At 38.8% G+C, this 24,065-nt stretch overlaps 2 protein-coding genes across 5 annotated transcripts; both read left to right on the top strand.

Moving 5' to 3' along the window:
* Positions 1 to 508: 508 nt before the first annotated feature.
* nlrx1 (NLR family member X1) lies at positions 509 to 12,921 on the top strand. Of its 3 annotated transcripts, none has more exons than XM_055196468.2 (9): positions 509 to 663; positions 2,037 to 2,165; positions 6,027 to 6,096; positions 6,181 to 6,293; positions 6,466 to 7,094; positions 7,456 to 8,882; positions 10,614 to 10,700; positions 11,178 to 11,429; positions 11,610 to 12,921. In XM_055196468.2, the coding sequence occupies exons 2-9, from the start codon at positions 2,063 to 2,065 to the stop codon at positions 11,953 to 11,955; spliced, it is 3,027 nt and encodes a 1,008-aa protein (XP_055052443.2). In that variant the 5' UTR covers positions 509 to 663; positions 2,037 to 2,062; the 3' UTR covers positions 11,956 to 12,921. The 3 variants fall into 3 exon arrangements, with proteins under 3 accessions (XP_055052443.2, XP_055052445.2, XP_055052444.2); XM_055196469.2 differs by having other exon boundaries at positions 651 to 767; XM_055196470.2 differs by lacking the exon at positions 10,614 to 10,700.
* Positions 12,922 to 13,066: 145 nt separating this feature from the next.
* Positions 13,067 to 23,903, top strand: nherf4a (NHERF family PDZ scaffold protein 4a). 2 transcript variants are annotated; one of them, XM_055196471.2, is made up of 11 exons: positions 13,067 to 13,232; positions 15,903 to 15,930; positions 16,075 to 16,139; positions 16,209 to 16,414; positions 16,750 to 16,954; positions 17,435 to 17,571; positions 17,652 to 17,856; positions 20,179 to 20,375; positions 20,743 to 20,937; positions 22,847 to 23,071; positions 23,368 to 23,903. In XM_055196471.2, exons 1-11 carry the CDS (start codon positions 13,217 to 13,219, stop codon positions 23,398 to 23,400), a joined length of 1,512 nt encoding a protein of 503 aa, XP_055052446.2. In that variant the 5' UTR covers positions 13,067 to 13,216; the 3' UTR covers positions 23,401 to 23,903. The 2 variants fall into 2 exon arrangements, with proteins under 2 accessions (XP_055052446.2, XP_073719288.1); XM_073863187.1 differs by having other exon boundaries at positions 15,903 to 16,139.
* The last annotated feature ends 162 nt before the right edge of the window (positions 23,904 to 24,065 follow it).

Genomic DNA, 24,065 nt, shown 5'->3' with positions numbered 1-24,065 from the left:
TCATTTTTACATGGAAACTACATAGTGTTGCTTTAATTGTTTTATTTTTATTGAGTATTCTTGTTTAAAACTAAAGATTGTACTACCTGGTGCTACAGTCTATGTAATAGACACATTTTTTTCTAAAAAAAACCCAAAACAAATTATTTTAATATGATAAATGAGCAATGTACTGCTTTTTTGTTAAACTGCCAAATGTATATGTTTAAAAAAAATAAAATTGACCCCTCAAAAGTGAAGTTCCTGATTAATGAAAAATGAGTTCATATGCACGTGAAAATTTAGGTGACTAGAAAAAAATATATTTAACCAGTACTACTAGTATTTCTTGAACGAACCGCCTCTAAACTACAAGAATTCGCTTTAATCTCAGTTTCTCATTTATTTTGTAAACAGATGTAAACCCTATCAGAAACTATATTGTGCCAATTATATGCCGCTTTAAAACATCATAATGCTGTTTTGCCATGTGGGGTTTCGCTTAGTCAGTAAATATTTTGCGTCCGTTCACTGTAAAATAACATGACAGTTGAGTTCATTTGAGTGGGCGGTTCCTTTTCGCAGGAAGTCGTCGCGCGCGGTACAGTGTTATCGTCTAGCCGCAGCCGTGCAGTGGACGATTTCCTTCGGCCGTGGTCTGTGTCATATCCCCTGGAGATCCTGGTAATGGAGAAAGATGAATGAAGAATTTAATATATTTCTATCTTCTAGATTTATCATTTGAGTCATTAACCGCAAGTATTCATCTCAGCCGTTATGTTGTATAAGTATGTCACCGTGTTTATAATCTTTGTAGGTTTATGACGGCGATCTACAGATCTAATGGTCTTAACTTTTAACTTACAGGTCTGTCATCTGCTGGTTAAGCAAGTTTGCGTCGAGTTTTATCAGAGCTGCTTTAATGAAGTTGTTGTTTGTAGCAAAAGATTTTTAGAGGGGGCATAGTCAGACAGTTTTAGCTGTACATTAACAATTAAAGGCACGCTTGCAATGAGTTGTGACATGACTATTAGCTTACTATTATTAGACAGTGGGAACCAAGATTTATTGACTTAGCGGTATAACCTTGAAAATCACTGCCACATAGAATTGGTATTTGGTCATAGACAAATGTGGAGAAGTAGGTTTAATATTAGCAGAATGTATTTATAAATGTGTTGCTTGTAAGGTATTGTTAATGTCACCATCTGTAATGAAGTATTTACCGTTTTCTACAGTTTAGTATTTCAAAAGGCAACTTTTTGACATTTTAGTCACATTGTGTTTACAATTGAGTTGCATTTGATTTAGTGTAAGGTTATTTGCAGGTGTGGTGAGGTCACACCTTCAAATGTATCATTACAGTACTAGTCAGAGAGAAAACATCTATATTACGTATTAAAAAACACAACAATAACCTTGTCCAAGTTGATAATACCTTGATCACTTGGCATTTTTAATCATTCGATTGTATGTGTATGAATGTTACCATCATCATACAGCTCATCTATAAACTGTGAAGAAGTTTTATATTTATCTCCTCCCTTATACATGGAAAGCATCCTTAATGTGTAATTGCACACACTCAGTGTTACATCATACAGTTTGTTGATTAAATGGACATTTACAAATGTAGCACTATGGGTGTGTTGTTAAAAGGACATATTTGTCACTAAACTATAACTATGTCAGCATCATGTATCATGGAAACACAAGCCAAAGGAGGGACCTAATAATAGGTTTGGTTTGATGTTATTAGGTACCCTCATTTGCTTCTGTTTACAACACAGTTTTCACACTAATGTAATATTTCAGATCGCTATAGGGGAAGTTTTCCTTATCCTAGTTACAGACAAAATGCATGTTTGAGCTGCATTTATTTATAAACACCTTGTACCGACACATCTTAACATATATCAGTGCCATTGTTTTGTTTCAAGAGGCCTGCCAATATTGTTTTTTTGTAAGGTTTGTTTGTAAAAACTACTTAAATATCCTAATATAACTAAACCCTGTCCTGGAAAGCGCTCCTATATTTATAAGTTTCTTTTTTATAGGGGTTATTACTTTAAACAACGTCAAAATGTGGCGATTAGGAAGGCCATCGAGAGCCAAAGTGTTAAGAAGATGCCACAGCTCAACCACAGATGTGTGCTGCAAACTTCACAGCAGATCTCTCCAGAAATGTAGGTGTTTTATTAAAAATAAAAAATAAAAAAATACCAGAGGAACTAAACAGCCCCGTGGTATGAAAACAGCCATCAATTGTAGTTAGCATAAACTTTTAGTTTTTTAGTTTTTTTTAACAGATAAAAAGTCCAGCAAACTACCATAGCTTGTTAAACATGATCAAAAGTTTTCTTTGCAATATTTCTGTAACACAATAAAAGTCAAGGGGGACCAAAATGTCACTAGTGAAATTGTTGGGCATAATAGATTTGTCTTAAGGGTTAATCACACAGAATGCGTTATTAATGGTCAAAAATGTGAGGCGGACCACAACACTTAACAGTTTTAATGCAGTTTAAAATTGCAGTTTCAAAGGACTCTAAACGATCCCAAATGAGGCATAATGGTCTTGTTTAGCGAAACGATTGTTATTTTTGGCAAGAAAAATAAAAAAATGCACTTTTAAACCACAACTTCTTGTCTTCCTTCGGCTGTGTGATGCACCAGCGCGACCTCACGTAATTGCGTAATGCCGTGGAAAGGTCACGTGTAACATTTATAAAGCGCACATTTGCGGACCATTTTAAACAATAAACTGACACAAAGAGATTAATTAGTATCATTCGACATACAACAACGTCGGAACGATCCTCTTTCTCCACACTTGTAAACACTGGGGCGTAGTTTCGATACATCATCTGTGACCTTTTGATGTGATGACGTATTATGAGGTCGCGCTGGCGCGTCACTGGACCAGAGATAGTGCATATTTTTTATTTCTCTTGCCAAGAATGACAGTCGTTTCGCTGGATAGGACCCTTGTGCCTTGTTTGGGATCGTTTGGATTCCTTTGAAACTGCAGTTTTAAACTGCATTAAAACTGTTAAGTGTTGGGGTCCATTAAAGTCCATTGAAATGAGAAAAATCCTGGAATGTTTTCCTCAAAAAACATAATTTCTTCTCGACTGAACAAAGAAAGACATCAACATTTTGGATGACATGGTGGTGAGTAAATTATCTGGATTTTTTTTAAAGAAAATGGACTAATCCTTTAATTGACAAGTTGACGAGTTAATTGGCTTGTCAGTGGCGTGGAAAGAGTTAAAAGAGAATGCTCTGACCTTGAAACCTTGAAAATGCGCTGTAAACAAAACAAGGCACGCTTTGAAAATGGAGACAGACATGCAAATGGTTACAATTGGGCAGGTTATACATTTACTAGCAGTGCAGCTTGTAATTGCCATACTAAATGCTGTGAACAAAAAATAAATAAAACATTTTGATATAGGTACTAGCAGCAAAGGCATTAAGATGACGTTGAGCACCATACCGTTGAAAGAAAAAGTATGTGAACCCTTTGGGCTTACTTGGATTTCTTCATAAATTGGTCATAAAATGTGTTCTGATATTCATCTAAGTCACAACAATAGAGAAACACAGTCTGCTTAAACTAATACCGCACAAACATTATACGTTTTCATGTTTTTATTTAACACAACATGTAAACATTCATAGTGCAGGGTGAAAAAAGTATGTGAAACCCAAGGCTAATGACTTCTCCAAGAGCTAATTGGAGCCAGAAGTAAGCCAACCTGGGGTCCAATCAATGTGATGAGATAAGATGTGTTGATTAAAGCTGCCCTGTCCAATAAAAAACACACACCAGTTTTGAGTTTGTTGTTCTGAAGAAGCATTGTCTGATGTGAACCATGCCTCGCACAACAGAGCTCTCAGAAGACCTACGATCAAGAATTGTTGACTTACATAAAGCTGGAAAGGGCTACAAAAGTATATCTAAAAGCCTTGATGTCCATGTGTCCACGGTAAGACAGATTGTCTACAACTGGAGAAAGTTCAGCACTGTTGCTACACTCCCTAGGCGTGGGTGTCCTGTAAAGATGACTGCAAGAGCACAGCGCAGAATGCTCAATGAGGTGAAGAAGAATCCTAGAGTGTCATTCAAAGACTTACAGAAATCTCTGGCACATGCTAACATTTTTGTTGACAAATCTACAATAAGGAAAACATTAAACAAGAATGGACTTCATGGGAGGACACCACGGAGGAAGCCACTGCTGTCCAAAAAAAAAAACATTGCAGCACATTTGAAGTTTGCAAAAGAGCACCTGGATGTTCCACAGCATTACTGGCAAAACATTCTGTGGACAGATGAAACCAAAATTAAGCTGTTTGGAAAGAACACACAACGCTATGTGTGGAGAACAAAAGGCACAGCACACCAACATCAAAACCTCATCCCAACTGTCAAATATGGTGGAGGGGGCATCATGGTTTGGGGCTGCTTTGCTGCCTCAGGCCCTGGACAGATTACTGTAATCGATGGGAAAATGAATTCCAAAGTTTATCAAGACATTTTGCAGGAAAACTTAAGACCATCTGTCCGCCAACTGAAGCTTAACAGAGGATGGACGATGCAACAGGACAACGACCCAAAGCATAGAAGTAAATCAACAACAGAATGGCTTCAACAGAAGAAAATACGCCTTCTTGAGTGGCCCAGTCAGAGTCCTGACCTCAACCCGATTGAGATGCTGTGGCATGACCTCAAGAGAGCGATTCACACCAGACAACCCAAGAATATTGCTGAACTGAAACACTTTTGTAAAGAGGAATGGTCCAAAATTTCTCCTGACCGTTGTGCAGGTCTGATCTGCAACTATAGGAAACGTTTGGTTGAGGTTATTGCTGCCAAAGGAGGGTCAACCAGTTATTAAACCCAAAGGTTCACATGCTTTTTCCACCCTGCACTATGAATGTTTACATGTTGTGTTCAATAAAAACATGAAAACGTATAATGCTTGTGCGATATTAGTTTAAGCAGACTGTGTTTCTCTATTGTTGTGACTTAGATGAAGATCAGAACACATTTTATGACCAATTTATGAAGAAATCCAAGTAAGCCCAAAGGGTTCACATACTTTTTCTTTAAACTGTATATACCAAAGACAACATCAGCGGAAACAGCTAGGCTGTTTGCACTTGGTATTGGCATGTGTTTTCGTCGATCGGATCACAAGTGGACGAGAGAGACACATTACGTTTACACCTGGTATTTAAATCCGTCTCTTTTGTCCACTTTCGACCGCTTCTGTGCTGAATACTATGAGGGGGTGGTCTGTGAGACGGTGGGCGAGTCTCTCTGCTGTCATTCAAACCCGAGCGGGAGTAATTATGAGTTTATATGGACGCGATCTAATATAATGTCAGTGTCCACTGCTTGTTTAGCAAGTAAACATACTGCACAATGTTTTGTACATGAGTATGTAAGAGCTTTCTTTGAATTTTCAGCGCAATTGATGAAATAGGATCGCGCAACTTTCACCCGCTTTCAAAACGAAACTACGGAGATCAGCCGCTTAGTTTTATCAATGAAAGGCTAAAAATAGCGCTGTTCACCGAATGTTCACGCCAGAAGTAAAAAAAAGACGTAAAACTTGTGTTTAATACCTCAGATTAGATAACTGGGCGGAGAGAAGGCGGTCGCGTGTGGCTGTTCGAACGCATTCAACCACATGCGCGTTCCGCAACTCCAAAGCGATCCGATCGAAAGTGGTTTCGACCACCTCTGGATGTGGTTGAAAGTGGTCGAAAGTGGACGAGCTCAAAACGTTTTGAACACCGTTTACACCTGGCATTAACGTCGTCCACTTGTGATCCGATCGACGAGGGCGCATGTTGGTGCCAAGTGTAAACGGCCTCCTAGACAGTCAGTCCTGTGGGTTTAATGTTCTCTACCAGGCGGCAAAAACGTGAGCCTTTCAGCATGCATAAACAGCGCATCAGCCCCTTACACACCTACCTTTAACTTTTGAGTTCATAAGTTCATAGTTTTTTTAACCAACAGTTTTTCTTTTCAGATCACAACTTAAGCCTTCGATCTGATGGCATCTTTGGTAGCTTAAAGGCACATCACTTCTCATTTTCTATGTAAGTAGAATTCTTAGTAATCTTGTCTTTCCTGTCATAGCATGTATGCCTAACATCTCAATGTGTTTTTTGCTGTCTTATTAGAAAAACGAAAAGCTCTTGTCAAAATGCATGGAGGGAACTGAGATCATCAAGTATGTGTTATTCCATCTCTGGGTTCAATCCTAGGTTTTATTGCTCCAATCTGTCTGTCACAGGTGAGTTTTTCATGAATTACACCTGGTTCTTCTTAGTCTGATTTAATTATTCAGTGTCCTCTTAAAGTATTAGTTCAACTAATAATGAAAATTGTTACTGATAATGACTCACAAATGTCAAACCTGCTGTTTCAATTAATCTGTAACATCAACTAAAAATGCTTCTGTACAGATCCCATTGAAATCCACAAACAGAAGCTGGCACTATGGTTTAATCACCTCCCTGAAGAGGAGAAACAGTTCGGTGGTTACTTTTCTCCCGAAACCATGCACGTAGACCCGCTCATGCTAGAGCGTCATCCAGATGAGGAAAGAGTTCTTCCATTGAGTCGCTTCAAGACAAATGCAATCGTATCTACACATCCCTCTCTCTCTGTAGAGCAGCTCTTTGAGGCTGATCATGATGAAAACAAAGCACGAGGACTAAATGTTTTACTCTATGGAGCTGTCGGCACTGGGAAAAGTACTGTTGTCCGTAAACTGGTGCTGGATTGGTGTGCTGGATCCGCCTTGACCCAGTTCAAACTTCTGTTGCCCTTCTCCTGTGAGGATCTCTCATATGCATCCAAAGCAACATCCCTTCGAGATCTCGTCGGGAAAAAATACATGCACCTTCGAAAGACAAATTATCTTAATGGAGATGTTGACAAAGCCAAGGACGTCCTCTTCATCTTCAATGGAATGGAGAAGATGAAGCTGGACTTTCGCATCGGCTCGACAGAGTTATGCAGCGATCCCAATGAAGCCCTGCCAACAGGATGTGTTGTTGTTAATCTACTTAGGAAATACCTTCTACCTGAGGTATGGCTCGCCTCTGTATCAGCTTTTTTTATATATGTTTCAAGATGTCATGATCCAAGTTCAATTGATTGTGGTTATGCTGGTGGTTGATGTCATTTACATTACCTTACCTTTCGATCTGTGCTTCTCAGTTGTGGTCCTGGAGACTTACAGGACTGAACATTTGTGACCCAGTCTGAAAACCAAAGTCATTTTTCTACATACATTTATCTAACATAATGAAAATAACATTCTGTGGAAATATAATATTGATATCTTTAATATTGACTGAGTAAGGTCATTTCAAGTGAGACTTTAATTTCTATAGCCTGAAGTTTACTCTAACAGTTGCTTATATGTTTAATATTTATTTGTTCCACAGGCTAGCATTTTAGTCACAACCAGATTGTCTGCCATGGACAGAATTCCCAAAAAATACGTAAACCGCTTTGTACAGATTTGTGGCTTCAATGATCCTGACCGCCAGAGAGCCTACTTCACGAGCAGGCTCCTGCAACGAAATGGAAAGAAGGATGGGCCAACAAGGGCGTCTGAATCCCTCATCGAGATGTTTTACTTGAACCTACAACGAGAGAGTCATTTAGCGACAGCGTGCTTTTTACCATCTTATTGCTGGCTTACATGTGCCACTCTTCATCTTTTGCATTTTACGGACGCCAATGCACCGATTCGAACCCTTACCGGTATCTACACAAGTTTCATGAGGCTTAACTTTGGAGGAGAGGTGATAGCTACGGATGGGAATGCATCCTCAGGAGACCAGGAGAACTCACTCATGCTATATGTGGTGCGTACTGTGGGAAAGCTGGCTTTTGATGGGATCACCAAAAAGAGGACATCCTTCTCTGCTGAAGACCTGGAGCAGTGGGTTGGTGGTAAGACCAAGACGGACGAAGAGCTCCGCCAACTGGCGGTGTTTCGCACAGACGTACTTGACTTCTTCCTGGTCCCTGATGACAACGGTCCACATCCAGAGTCTGGTGAGAGACGATATGTGTTTGCTGTCCCTGCCATGCAGGAATATTTCGCCGCTCTTTACGTCGTTCTTGGTGAGAACAAAACTGTCCTGGAGAAGTTGACTAAGCAGATATCAGAGGATTTAGGGCAGGCCACTGAGGAAATTACAAGCTTACTGTCCATTCTCTCCAAAATCATACCATTCCGCATCTTTGCCATCTTTAACTTGCTCAAGTTGTTTCCCAAACTCTTTGACCGAATGAGCAGCTTTACCAAAGGACGCATTGCTCACACCATGGCGGCGGAAATGTTTCGCTCAGAGGACAGCTTCAATGAAGATGTCCTGGATCAGGTGGAGCAAAGTCTGCTGGGAGTTCACGGACCCCAGCCGCAGGTGGAAAGTGACACTAGGGCGTTTGAACTCTACCCCATCTTCATGGGCGGACTTCTTCATTATGAGAACAGGAGGCTGCTGGGGCATCTCGGGTGCGACATCAAGAGTCAAACCGTCGCACAGATCACTCGGACGCTAAGGAAACATCTGATCAAGGAGAGTAGTAAGAAGCAGCCACCTGAGGAGCTGATGGACCTTCTGGTTTTACTTTATGAGTTTCAGAACCCTCGACTTACAGCTGAAGTGCTGCAGTCCATCAAGACCATCAACTTGTCTACTGTGCTCATGACCCCTCTCAAGGGTTTTGTGCTCAGTACGGTGCTGGGCTGCACTCGCTCTAGTTTCCTCCTGGATGAACTCAACCTATCCTCATGCCATATTACTCCAGATCTACTGCAAATGCTTTGGCCTGCCTTCCATCACACTGCCAACCTCAAGTGAGAGATGCATTTAATGCAAACTACTAATGTTTTGCATGCTTGAGTGTTAAAGGGATAGTTCACCCCCAAAAAATAAAATTTGCTGTTTATTTACTCATTCTTACCGTGGGTTGACACCAGGCGCGTTTGAGGCGTTAAATTCACATTTACTGCGCCTAGTTTGCCGCTTAAACAGTTTGAGTTTACTCGCTTTAAATTCTAGTCATGGAGACATTCAAGTGGAAATTCGCGTCATGTGAGGGGCTTCTGTGACTCAGCTCGCTTTCTAGAATTATGTCACTACTAAAGCAAGCTCCTGATTGGTTAACGCGCCACGTTTTTCCGCCAAATTTCAAATTTTTCAACTAGTGAACTAGACGCGCGAATGAGGCAGAATTGCGTCTACCGCGGCACGCTAAACACCTCATTCGCGCCGCTAAACCTCCAGACGCACGTCAACGCGTCTTCACATTGACTTAACATTGAAATCACTCGCGCTTGATGCCTCTACTGCGGCTGGTGTAAACGCAACATTTGACCATACGATATATTGGTAAAAAAATGTCTTCATATAGATATTTTGCAGAAACCCCAGTGCTCTGTGATTCATGTAATGCAAGTCAATGGTTTTCGCAAATATATCCAGTGCGAAGGTGATCCCCACGACTCCTGGTGACATTTTGATGACATATTGACTTCTTGTGAAGCCAATTAATTGCTGTTGGTTTTTTGCAAGAAATTGAACATTACTTACAACGTTATTAGCGTAAATGCAGAGCCTTTGCCAAACATGAGCGCAATTTTTTCTTGTGTGTCAGCCTCTTATTGCCACCTATAGAGCAGGAGAGTAAAGCTTACTTTCTGTATATCCTTCCTGTGTAAAGTATGTATATCTATCGATTGATTGGCTTCACAAGACATCAATATGTCACCAGGAGTCGAGGGGGTTACTTTTGTATTTGATATATTTGCTTTTTCTCAACTTACAAAGTGGCGGAAATCATTAAATCAGCAATATTTGAATCACAGTACTGGGGTTCTGCAAATATCTTCATTATTGTTTTACTGAAAAGAAAATGTCACAAATCGGATGACTTAAGGGTAAGTAAAAAACAGCAAATTTTTATTTTTAGGTGTATCCCTTTAAAAAAGTTGCTGAATGTCTGGCTTTTTTTATAGTTAGAGCACACTTGCTTTTTTAATAAAATACTGAAATGTTTAGAATGTGGTGCATCCCTTAAACACCCTGAGAACTGAAGTCATAGGTGAGTCGTACATTCAAACCGAGATCAGTAGCACAGTGTTATATATTTTGTTCATATGTGTACTTTTATGATCCCAAACGTTTTCAACAATGTTTGAATCCAGAGAATTTGCATAGGGTGACTTGTGAATGCTGTTATATTGGTGTGTTTGACTTTATGTGGCACTGTGCAAGCCATTGATGTCACCAAAGTGAGACACATCTCTTATTGGTGGACTTTCAAAAAACAAACAAAATGTGCATGACACCCCTGAATGCAACCGAAGTGTTCCCTCCAAGAAAAACAAATGTTGTTCTTTTGTTGCTGATTGTATGAAATTAAAGTTGTTTCACATGCAGAATTTAATCCGTACAAATTTCTAAGCACATTAACCCGATTAGTTATTGATTTCTGCATACAAAGAAACTAATGGCATGTGTGTGTATTTTTGACCACTCTCTCTCTCTTTGTGTGTGTGTGTGTGTGTGTGTGTGTGTGTGTTCAGTCTCCAGTTTAACAGCTTGGGTCCTGAGTCCTGCATTCTTCTGCGAGATCTGCTGCTGGAGCCCCACTGTACAATTAAGTCAATACAGTAAGGTTACTTATGATAGCACAAATTATTTTATTACTTTAGAGTTGAAGGGACACTCCACTTTTTTTGAAAATTTACTAATTTTTCTGCTCCCCTAGAGTTAACAATTGATTTTTAACGTTTTGGAATCCATTCAGCCGATCTCCGGCTCTGGCGCTACCACTTTTAGCATAGCTTAGCATAATCCATTGAATTTGATTAGACCATTAGCATCACGGTAAAAAGCAATCAAAGAGTTTTAATATTTTTCCTGTTTAAAACGTAACTCTTTTGTAGCTACATCGTGTACTAAGACTGACGGAAAATTAAAAGTTGCGATTTTCTAGGCTTCTAGGCTTGGTTGCAATTTGTAATCTTACTGCTAGATGCCGCTAAAAATCTACACAATGGACGTTTAATAAGCATGCACTTGCACAATATGGCATGTAATCGAACGCGTGTCTGCTGTGTATAAACCTCCTGTTCTTCTGATCTCAGTTTGTGTGATAACCACTTGACGGACGCAGGTGTCGGCCATCTACTAGAAGCTCTGTCCGGTAACCATTCTCTGCAGCGGCTGTCTCTGATGCACACGGGCCTCGGGGACACGGCAGCGTATCTACTGGCTGAGAAACTGGGCCAGCATGACATGTTAAAGGAACTGAATGTCGCCTACAACAACATAGGAGACAGTGCAGCTCTCACACTGGTCGATGCTTGTCGAGAACACCCCAGCATCCATACAGTACAGTGAGTACAAAAATACATGCACGTGTTTTAAAGGTTTCTGTTTATCTTTTGTCAAAGAGGTAGAAGTAGGGATGTACTACAACAGGCTACACTACAACAAGTTCAATCATTCTGAAGTTGAGTTATGGCTTTTGCATTGTTATCAAACTAAATTGATGTTATGTTTATAATCCTTCATAGTCTATACCTGAACCAGCTTACTGATGTGGGCAAGCAGTCACTTCACGTGCGCGGTGGTCCCCGGGTGAGGGAGGGCCGGCGGGTGAAGGTTCTGGCATCTGTTACCGAGGGCTCGGACATTTCAGAAGACTGGCACCCCATTCTGAGCATTATTGGAAAGAATTCCCTGTCCTGGGAGAGGGAGCGTGTACGCGAGCAATTGCACGTCTTCCTGAAAGATCTGGAATGGGGTCGGAAGCAGCAGAGTTTCTGGAAGAAGCTGCACTTCCGAAGAGTAGAGAGCGTTGTGAGACAAACCCTGCGGACACTGGAGAAAAGCAGTGACACGGGAACAGGGTCTGCTTAGAATTGATGGGTTTAGCATAGGAATTCCTTTCTCAAGTTGTAAATTTAGGAATAAAATTCCTTAAACGATGCCTTAATTTCCAAGTGATCTGCCATATGTTAAGGGGATAGTTCACCCAGGAGGGAAAATTCTGTCATCATTTACTTGCCCTAGTTTTGTTCTAAACCTGTATGATTTGATTTATTTTTTCTGATAAACACAAAAGAAGATATTTTGATAAATGATTGTAACCAATGACTTCCATAGTAGGAAAAACAAACACAATGAAATTCAATGGTACCGTCAACTGTGTGCTTACCATCATTTATCAAAATATCTTCTTCATTATTTATCACAATACTTCCAAAATATTTGTTACTATGAAAGTCAGCTGTGTGCTTACCATCATTTATTAAAAAATATTTTTTATGTATATCAGGAAAAAAAATTCATACAGATTTGGAACAACATGGGGACGAGTGAATGATGACAGAATTGTCATTTTTGTGTGAACTGTCCCTTTAATGGGTTATTTTACCATTAGTGAGTAATCTGTAATGTATTGTCATGTGTCAGCTGTGTTACAGCTTTTCAATGTACTTTTGTTTTAGGTCATTTTGAGAAAACACTGTGATGTTTTAATTTTATTTCATTGTTTAAGGGAAATGTTAATGTTTCTGTATTGTATTTGAGAATTTTTGGTTAGTACTTGAAAGCTGCACCTTGTTGCACTATAAAAAATGTTGCAATGTCTATGCATGTGTTCAGGGAGAATTTAAGGTGCTTTAATATAACATAAATGAACTCTTCACTTCGCAGACCAGCGTGTTTATGTCAAAACCAGAACGAAATGCTCATAATATGCATGTGTAATACTAACACATCTGCATTCTTTGCACATAAATGCATTTTGTGCCTTAATCTGTGATCAAAAAACTAATGTTAAACATATGCAATTACAAAAAATAAAGTGTTGATCAGTTTTTATGTTTATTTCTTGAGTGTCATCTTTTTATAAATCACAGTTCAAATGATGGTATCTTAAGAAGTTATAGCCATCGTATTACTCGTTCTGTTTATTTGCCTTGGTTATGTAATGTTTTCTTCAGGTCTGATAATAATGGAGTCGTCTCATAAACCTTAGATTAAATATTAATCTTAAGAACATTATTGCAGTGGAATAAGGTGGAGTCATACTGACAAAACCATTTTAATGCTTCATTTAAATATGTACCTTGTACTCTCACTAAAGCCCAGGGCTTAGACAACAGGAAGCAAGATCATGAGATTCACCTCAGGTAAATTACCACCATTTATTGATCAATGTTGTCCATCGATTTCATTGGCAAATCTGCAAGTAAAGTACAGGACAGACCTGTGTTTTATAAACTGGTAACCAACTATTTTTGTTTGAGAGAAAAAGTGGTAGACTTGTTTGCTGTTCTTTATTGTTTTCACTTAAGTGATGAGGTCATAGAATGTGAATTCCAATGTTTATTGACTAGAAAAATATTTTTCAGAAATGCAGTACACTGTAAAAAATGTCTGTAATTATGCAGCTGGTTGCCAGTAACTTACTGTAGAAGATAACGACTGAAATGTTTCATGTTTATTTAACTTTGAACAAACTGTAGTTGCCAGTAATACCAAGTAATACTGTAATTTCTACAGAATTGTTTTACAGTGTAATAAGTTGCATTGTTTCACAAAGTTGAAGAGATATATGATATAAATCAAGATGAATTTACAGTGTCTTGGTACAAATTTAACATTTAATACTAATCAAGGTTTTACTTGAAAGGTACACATAAAAACAACCCTGTACTGAATGTAGTTATACTTGAACTCTGATCTTGAGTCTTATCATATACAATTCACATATTTTAAGATAAAGCAACCAGACTTTTCATTATAGGCAACAAATGAATAATATATAATATTGTCTCATAGCATGATTATAAAATGCATCTTGCACTCATTGACATTTTTAGGAAGGAAAAAAGTGTGTTTGTTACTTTACCAGGCTGGTCACACACCACTGGTCCTCAGTTAATGTTAACCTGTGGTGAAGAACCTTAAGAATGAAGAATGTTAACAATGAGCTGCTATGGTTTAGTTTTTATAAACGCACTTAGGGGCTTTTTCCCCGATGGGGCTTATCCTAGTCTCAAACTAAAATGCATGTCTGAGCTGCCTTAATTTAAAAACATTTTGAAATCTCTTACATACAGTGAGGAAAATAAGTATTTGAACACCCTGCTATTTTGCAAGTTCTCCAACTTAGAAATCATGAAGGGGTCTGAAATTCTCATCGTATGTGCATGTGCACTGCGAGAGACATAATCTGAAAAAAAAATCACAATATATGATTTTTTAAAACTATTTATTTGTATGATACAGCTGCAAATAAGTATTTGAACACCTGTCTATCAGCTAGAATTCTGACCCTCAAAGACCTGTTAGTCTGCCTTTAAAATGTCCACCTCCACTTCATTTATTATCCTTAATTAGATGCACCGGTTTGATGTCGTTAGCTGCATAAAGACACCTGTCCACCCCATACAATCAGTAAGAATCCAACTACTAACATGGCCAAGACCAAAGAGCTGTCCAAAGACATTAGAGACAAAATTGTACAATTCCACAAGGCTGGAAAGGGCTACAGGGAAAATGCCAAGCATCTTGGTAAAAAAGGTCCACTGTTGGAGCAATCATTAGAAAATGGAAAAAGCTAAACATGACTGTCAATCTCCCTCTGACTGGGGCTCCATGCAAGATCTCACCTCGTGGTGTCTCAATGATCCCAAGAAAGGTGAGAAATCAGCCCAGAACTACATGGGAGGAGCTAGTCAATGACCTGAAAAGAACTGGGACCACCGTGTCCAAGGTTACTGTTAGTAATACACTAAGACGGAATGGTTTGAAATCATGCATGGCACGGAAGGTTCCCCTGCTTAAACCAGCACATGTCCAGGCCCGTCTTAAGTTGGCCAATGACCATTTGGATGATCCAGAGGAGATAAAATAGAACATTTTGGTCATAATTCCACTAAACGTGTTTGGAGGAAGAAGAATGATGACGAGTACCATCCCAAGAACACCATCCCTACTGTGAAGCATGGGGGTGGTAGCATCATGCTTTGGGGGTGTTTTTCTTCACATGGGACAGGGCAACTGTATTAAGGAGAGGATGACTGGCACCATGTATTTAGAGATTTTGGGGAACAACCTCCTTCCCTCAGTTAGAGCATTGAAGATGGGTCGAGACTGGGTCTTCCAACATGACAATGACCCGAAGCACACAGCCAGGATAACCAAGAAGTGGCTCTGTAAGAAGCATATCAAGGTTCTGGCGTGGCCTAGCCAGTCTCCAGACCTAAACCCAATAGAGAATCTTTGGAGGGAGCTCAAACTCCATGTTTCTCAGTGACAGGCCAAAAACCTGACTGATCTAGAGAAGATCTGTGTGGAGAAGTGGGCCAAATTCCCTCCTGCAGTGTGTGCAAACCTGGTGAAAAACTACAGGAAACGTTTGACCTCTGTAATTGCAAACTAAGGCTACTGTACCGAATATTAACATTGACTTTCTCAGGTGTTCAAATACTTATTTGCAGCTGTATCATACAAATAAATAGTTAAAAAATCATACATTGTGATTTCTGGATTTTTTTTAGATTATGTCTCTCACAGTGGACATGCACCTACGATGACAATTTCAGACCCCTCCATGATTTGGGAGATAAAGTGGGATAACTTGCAAAATAGCAGGGTGTTCAAATACTTATTTTCCTCATTGTATATCAGTGCCATTGTTTTGTCTCAAGATGCACACACCAGTATTGTTTTTTTAGGTATGTTTGTAAAAACTACTTAAATGTCCTAATAAAACCAAGGCATAGTCCTGGATTAATCTAAACCCTGTCTTGAAAACAGCCTTTTAATGTTTATTTATTGTTTTTCTATTACAGAACCAGTAGATGCCACAGAACTACCAACGTAAGCCAGTGTCACAAAATAATTTAAGTCTTTTATGAGCCTAGACTATTACATAGGACGACATTGTATTTTATGTGAAATACCATATTGTTGGCTTGTTTACATAAAAACACATGTACAGCAGAGTGCAAATATCTTCCACAGGAAGTTTACCTTTAACCCAAAATTAGGGATTGACAACCCAGCCTTGGTGATCTCGGATGACACAGGTACACAGCCACAATCAAACAGTTTATAGTATGTATTAAAAGAGAGTCTTAGTAATCACTTTTCCCCAGAGCCTGATGTGCGTCCACGGCTGTGTGCTCTCAAACGGGAGCACGGTCAGTGCTTTGGGTTTTACCTGAGCAAGGACGCTGGCTGCAGAGGACATGTGGTGCGGCAGGTGGAGCCTTGGAGCTGCGCCGAGCGTGGTGGGCTGAGGGAGGGGGACCGTGTTTTGGAGGTCAATGAGGATTTTGTGGATGACAAGGAGCACTTGACTGTGAGAGCACTTTCATATGCAAAAAAGTACATCTGTGTCTTCTGTGAATTAAATACAATGGCTTGTACAAATGATATTGTAGAAACACTTCAGTAGAGCATGCATTTACATGTATGCATTCAGCAGATGTCCAAAGCATCAAAGCAGTGTACCAAGCTATAGGTTTTAAAATATGTGCATTATCTGGGAATCACATCCATGACCTTGTATACAATATAACCTTGATATTTTTAACATTATTTAATAATTATGAGAGACTAGTCAGATTTCACATAATTTAGATAGTCACATAATTTAGTATCATATGTATCTTATAAACCTAGTCTTGTTTACAGGTGGTGCTGAAGATCCAGGCATCTAGTCTGCAGCTGTATCTGTTAGTGTTGAGTGCTCAGAATTATGAGATTGCAGTAACAGAAGGAAGAGATCTCATGTCCCTCGCCCGGGCTCACCGTGGAGAAGGCTGTTCTCGTCCAAGATTATGTCACGTCACTAAAGAGTCTGGCTGTGGTTTGGGTCTCAACATCATCCCTGTTGAAGGTACTGCTTCTGAATTGCTACTAAACATATGTTTGTAGCTCAGAATAATGACATTTGGATCTTTAGTAGAGTATAAGAATTGGCTTATATACTTATATACTTATATACTGGGTTATTTTCAGCACAACACTGGGTCAAAAAGTGACAAAACGAAAGTCGTTGGGTTAAATTAAATTATCACCATCTCTGTTTGAAACGTAAAATTGCATTTTACATCTTACTTGTTGAGTTATTTTCTTAACTTAGGTTTAGATGTTGGCTGTTTCATTTCAAGTCGTCATTATGGTGATCAGTGTTTGCTTTAGTTAGACTTGACTCTTACTGTAGCTTGTTAGCTTTACTGCTACAACTTTTTGTGTTTAGGACAAATCTCATCTCTTCTTCAGTTTTACTTTTTAACACTCTGTATGATTGGGACAATATATACACCCAGCAGTGTTCATTTAACTCTGGGGATTTTGCTGTGTTCTGAGAGTGTAGGTGAGCGAGGCTGTTATCGTCTTAGCCCAGTGCATCAAGGTCCGGCCGAGAGAGCTGGAATCCAGAATGGAGACCGGCTGATCTGGATCAATGGAATTAGGGTCTCTTCACTCACACATGGAGCTCTGTCAAAAATGGTAGGTGGGCAATAATGATATTTTAAATCTCCAGTTAAGCAAATGACTTTGCATTCATTGTTCTATATTCCACATATCAGGTGAAGAACTGTGCAAACCATGTGACTGTATTGGTAATTGACAGCAGGAGTAAAGAGAGCTATGCTCGAAGAAATTTACCCATAATTCCCGCTTTTGCCGAAACTCATAATCTACCCTATGCTCCGAAAACGCTGCATCTAACTCAGGGACCACAGGGTTATGGGTTCCTGCTGAGACAAGAGAAGCTAAAATCTGGACGTATTGGTGAGAAATCACAGATTATTCTTTAGTAGTAATATGAGTAGCCGTGTTTTTGAAGATGCATGGTAGTTGGTTTGCAGGTGGTCTAAGATACAGTGATTATCAGTGGTCACCAACCCTGTTACTGGAGATCTAGGCTGCGTCCAAAAGCTTAGGCAGCTGACTTGTTGCTTCCCGGCCTTATGAGGCAATGACTTCGGCGGCATGAAGGCAGCTCAAAGAAATGCATTTGGACAGACTTTATAGGCAGCAAAATGGACTTCAGTTTGAAATATAAACAGAGGGCGCCTTTGTGATAACTAATCACATATTTGAAGACTACAATACTAATTTCTTAATAGAAATGCAATTTAAAGTGAAAATAATACTTTATTTACACTAAATTTGTGCTCCACCCACTTCTTGGCCACCATTGTATTTTTTCGAACTCGACCAGGCTTGACTAATCACATTCCCTGTGCACGGCCACGCATAGAATTATGTGACAGGACATGGAGGTATCTCAGGAGTTAGGAAGTAAACCTAACATTGGATTCAAGCTGTTTCTCAATGTCAAGGAAGGATCTTTGGAAGCCAGAATTTCGAGGATGCTACATCATCAACGTCTGTCGAAGGACTGTTCCAATGTCGAGGATCCTCGGAATTTCAGCCAGGGACTGAGGCTGTTTCTCAATGTCAAGAATACTTCCTTGGCAGGACTAGTCCTTACAAGTCACTTCCTTCATAGGCTAGGCGAGGCTCCTCTTTAGAATTGGGAAAACACATAAATGGAACAGGCTAGCAAGTGCACGACATTGCGTCATTACGTCAGTAAAAAAGTGTGCTTTCGGCGCTGCGCGCATAGGATTGTAGGAGATTTGAGAGCGCGAAGAGCATGAAGGATACACATATGCATACTTTCCTGTATATGAGATATTTTTCGAACAAAGGATTCAGTCCTTGGTTGCAATTCCGAGGATCCTCAACATTGCAACAGTCCTTCGACAGATGTCGATGACGTAGCATCTTCAAAATTCTGGCTGCTGAGGATCCTTCCTTGACATTGAGAAACAGCCAGTGTCCTTCGTTCGAGAAATATCCCATATACAGGAAAGGATGCATATGTGTATCCTTCGCGCTCTTCGCGCGCTGAAATCACCCAGAATCCTATGCGCTCAGCGCCGAAAGCACACCTTTCATTGACGCAATGACGTGCACGTGCTGTTCCATTTACGTGTTCTCCGAATGCTTAAGAGGAGCTTCACCTAGCCTCTGAAGGAAGTGACTTGTAAGGACTAGTCCTGCCAAGGAAGTATCCTTGACATTGAGAAACGGCCCCTGATGTGCCTTTATGCCTTCCTGCCTTGGAATGATGCCTCAGAAGGCAGCATTTTAGAGCTTTCGGACGCAGCCCTACTTTCCTGCAGTGTTCACCTTCAACCCCAATCAAACACACCTGTACCTGCTAATCAAGCTTTTCACGGCTGCCTAAAAATTAGAGGCAGGTGTGCTGAAGCAGGATTGGATCTTAATATGCAGGAAGGTAGATCTCTAGGAACAGTGTTGGTGATCATTAAAAGGGCTAACTAGCAACATTCTTCAAAAAACCAGCACGACCATCTTAAAGAAATAGCTCACTCAAAAATTCTCAATTACATTTAATTTACTGCATCGGTAAGATTATAATAATGATTTTATAAGTTGAACTGTCTGGTCGGATTTCTCTGGAAATATTAGTTTGACCTTAGCTGATCTTAACTTATGTATAATTACGTAAAATAACCTAAAATTTTATGTATGCAAAAGTTACGAAGGGCAGCTTTGAAATGGTATATATTGTCCAAAATCTTCATTAGATTTAAAATTGTAAAAGCGCATCAACATACAAAAGCACATACAAGTGAAACGATGGGTATATGAGAAAACTATTTATATTTTGAACTAAATTCAATGCATGTCTTATAATAAAAAATCCCATGACACAAATCTGGGATGAGCAAATTATAAGAGAATTTTCATTTTTGAGTTAACAATTCCTATTTGTACCCCAGCTGTCACTAGGGCGGTACCATTTCAAAAAGTATAGCTTTGCACCGTTCATGTTAGTACACCAGTGGCACATTTTGGTACCAAAGAGAGCTTATATCTCAAAGATACATATTGGTACCAAATATATACATATTTTTACTTAATGGTACATATTAGGACCTTTTTAAAGGTACTGAGTCTGATCCAGTGACAGCCGGTTACATATTTTGACCTTTTGTTCCAACAGTGTATGCTATTAGCATACTATCATAAAAATGATTATTTTGCTAGGACAACCATTTATAATATGCCCTACAGCTCACGTGCTACGAGAAATCGACCCTGGCAGTTCAGCTGAGAAAGCAGGGATGGAGGATGGAGAGCTTCTCCTAGCTGTAAATGGGGAACAGGTGGAGGACGCAGAGCATGAGGACATCGTCAGCAAAATACGGCAAAGCGGCCAGCAGGTCACTTTAACCACCATCTCCGTCTCTGGCAGAAACTACTACACACAGGTGCTTATATGCACGTTATTGCAAATGCACATGCTTACACAAAACCAGGCAACGTTGTGAGAGAATGTTGAAGTGAAGCAATAACATTTCCATCTCGAACAGCTGCTGAATCAACTCTTTTTCTGACTAAAGATATATGAACCTGAGGGGTGTCCTAGACGCTAAAGTGTATTATATTCTGCTTATATTACACACTGAAGCAGGTGTTTGTATAATAAAAATCATCTACTGTGTGGACTAGGCATAGACCCTAGGGAATAGGTGTGCTTGCTCTGACCTAGATAATAGGGAAATCATTATTTTATTGAAGTATGCACTTGGATTTATTACTGAGAGTATCTGTTATTTAATACTTATTCCACTTCAGCTTGGCATTTCTCCACTGCTGTTCTATGAAGATCACATTCCAAAAAGGGAACGGTTCTCCAAAACTTCTCTCCAAGATGAAGAGGCACACAACAACCCACAATGTCCTCGACTTTGTGTGCTTTATAAGGAGAGCACAGGGTTTGGCTTTAATCTAGGCTATGTTGAGGATAAACCTGGTGCCTTTATCGGTCAGGTACAATTTCTTCATTTCAGCATTCAGTCCATTTTAGAAGCAGTTTTTATTTGAAGAGTTTGGTTCCAAAACACAATAAATCCATTTTGACTAATTTCGTGTTTTCTATACCAAGAAAGTGACAAGATGAAATCCACTATTTTCTGTAACAAACTCACATCGCATCTTTAGGTTAATAACAAAGATTCATTATAAAAACGGATTTTTTTCTGCAAGATGCAATAAATCCATCTATTGAATCAATATATAAATGTGCATTCATCTTTGCCATGTTATATTCATTTAGTTGACTAGTGGTATAAACTGATAAAAAAAAGAAACATTAATGGCATTAATCAAAACACTTACTTTGTCATATTAAGAACACTGTTATTGCTGCTGTCATCCTTGGGACATTGTCACTGAACTTTTTTGACAGCGATCAGCTGTAAAATGTTTTTGTCCTGCTTGATTTCCGTTGACTTTGAGTAAAATAATGTAAAGTTTTTCATAAGATCTCCTGGGGTCAATGTGTTAGCATGAGAGCTTACAGATGCTGTCGTATGAGAACAAGCAACAGCCAGCATTTTTCCATCTCCTGAGTGTCTCTCGCGTAAATTATTAAATTTTGAAGGCTTACGTTTCTTTAACACCACAGAAAACCACCACAGGTTTATCAATACAATCAAAGTATTATTTTGTTTTCGTTTGTTTATTGTAGTTCACGAAGGTAGTTCACGAAGTACAAAGTAGATGAGGAAAACTATTCTATGTGTATTCAATGCGTCGCCATTGTTGTTTACAATGTGTGGAATGGTGCGCTGTGATTTGTTGAGTGAATTTATTGCATTCTGCAGAGGAGGAGGAGTGGCGTTTATCGCGTTTTGGGAAAAAAGGGAGAAAAGATGACAGAATAACACAGCGGATATTGGGTTTTGCGTAAAATTAAGAATTTACTTTTTAATACTGACCTGATACAATACTGATTTTGGTGGTAACTTATTTTTTGTTCAAATGCCGTTTATCGCGTTTTGGAACCAAACTCTTCATTTGTAACCCTGTCTGTGAAATCTCATTATTTTAATTTTGAAATTAGGAGCATCAGAGTTTTTGTTTCTTTCATTGGTTTTAATCTTTGACATGACCTTACTCAGTCAAATATTAAAGAGGTTCACAGAATGCTCTTTACATTATGTAGGATGATTTTATGTAGAAAACAGCAAATCACAAAACATGACTTTAGTTGGGTTTTTACAGACTAGGTCACATATTGTGAATTTCTGCTGTAGTTCACATTTTCAGATTAATACTTTAAATAAAATTTTAAAGCTAAATGATAAAGCTAAATTTTAAAGCTTATGATAAGATAATTAGAAATATAAACACAGATACACAAGTGAAAAACATTTCTCTTTTTATTTGTGCATCATGTCAGCCAACACTGCCTTAGGCATGGTGTGGGTTTGAGTGAGACTATTTTCCAGTTTCCCAGACAGGGTTTAGATTAATCCAGGACTAGGCCTTGGTTAAACTAGGATATTTAAGTAGTTTTTACATAAAACCTTTCAAAAACAATACTGGTGTGCATCTTGAGACACAACAATGGCACTGACATTAAGATACGTCAGTACATGGTGTTTTTAAATTAAGGCCGATCAAACATACATTTTAGTCTGGGACTAGGATAAGCCCTGTCCAGGAAACCACCCCTTAAAGGCGGTATACAATACACCAGTTATGTTTTTTTTATAAGCTATGTTTGTAAAAATTACTTAAATTGTCTAAACTCTGTTCAGGAAACTGCCCTTAACAATTATTTTTGAATTTGGGATTGATAATGCCCATGGTGCAGAATTAACACATTTTGGCTTTAACAAAGTCTATGAGAAATGCTATGCATAAAAAACAAAGTTCTCCTTGTTAGCTACAGGTGGCAAATGGGAGCACTGGAGAGAGAGTTGGACTATGTGAGGGAGATGTGGTTATAGAGGTTAATGGACAGAATGTGGAGGAAAAATATTTTGACGAAGTGGTGAGGCTGATAAAAGAGGGAGGAACAACTCTCAGGCTTTTAGTTGTCGATGGACAAAGCTATGAAAACCTGAGAAACATCAGAAAGACTACAAGTTCCAGACTCGTTCCTCAAAGTATCAAGGTAAGACATGCTCGCACACATGGCCAACTTGGAAGGTTTTATCTGACATTTTTGTCAAAATTGATTTTTGTGACAAGTTATTTACTTAATGTGATGTTTTATTCAAGTTGTGTACATTTAGGACTTTTTATTAATAAAAGTTTCTATATACAAGTCGAATAGAATGCAAAAAGTTTGATTCTCAATATCTCAAAACTACTCAGAATCCAGATTGAACCTTTATAATTCTAGAGCGGCGACATGTATCTACATTTTGTCATAACAAAGTATTTATCAAAACTTAACTGTTTTCTCAGGCTCCAGAATTTTCACAAGACAATTTCGTATGATTGAATCAAACCTGGCAAAGATGAGTGTAGTGAAACATGACACAAATCCTGCAAAGTATTACTTTTATTGCACAAGAGAAAATGTCCTTTTTATTCCTGGTTAAAGAAGATACCACCTACTGTGCCCAAAACTTGTAAATAAATGAATAAAACAGTAATTAAAACACATTTTTTCAAAATTACTGTTTGTTTATTACATACTTCATTAAACCGAAGTCTTAACAATATTAGTACTTCCAGTATGTGAGTACAAAATTGATAGAAAGATTATAAAGACTATGCAGTATAAATATGTTGTATATTACTGTAAAATATAAAAGTAAACCAAATCATTATGTGATTTGTTGTCATATCACTTGTAAACATGCTTGTGTGATTTCATGTAAAAATGTATATGTCAATGTGTATAATCTTTGTTTAACAATTGAATTTATAAACCCTTATTTGTTGAAGTGTTTTGCTACATAAAACAAGCTTAAAGGTGCATTGTGTAACTTTTAGAAGGATCTCTTGACATAAATGCAATATTATTTACATAACAATAGTGTCAGTGGTGTATAAAGACCTGACATAATGAACTGTATTGTTTTTATTGCCTTAGAATGAGCAGTTTTTTTGAACATACACCACGGGTCGCTGTTATGTAGCCCTGAACTGACAAACTG

Source organism: Misgurnus anguillicaudatus, chromosome 24 (genome assembly GCF_027580225.2).
Source record: "Misgurnus anguillicaudatus chromosome 24, ASM2758022v2, whole genome shotgun sequence".
Classification (NCBI taxonomy): domain Eukaryota; kingdom Metazoa; phylum Chordata; class Actinopteri; order Cypriniformes; family Cobitidae; genus Misgurnus; species Misgurnus anguillicaudatus.
The sequence above is the reverse complement of the archived record's forward strand: the minus strand, read 5'-3'. Positions and strand labels throughout refer to the sequence as shown.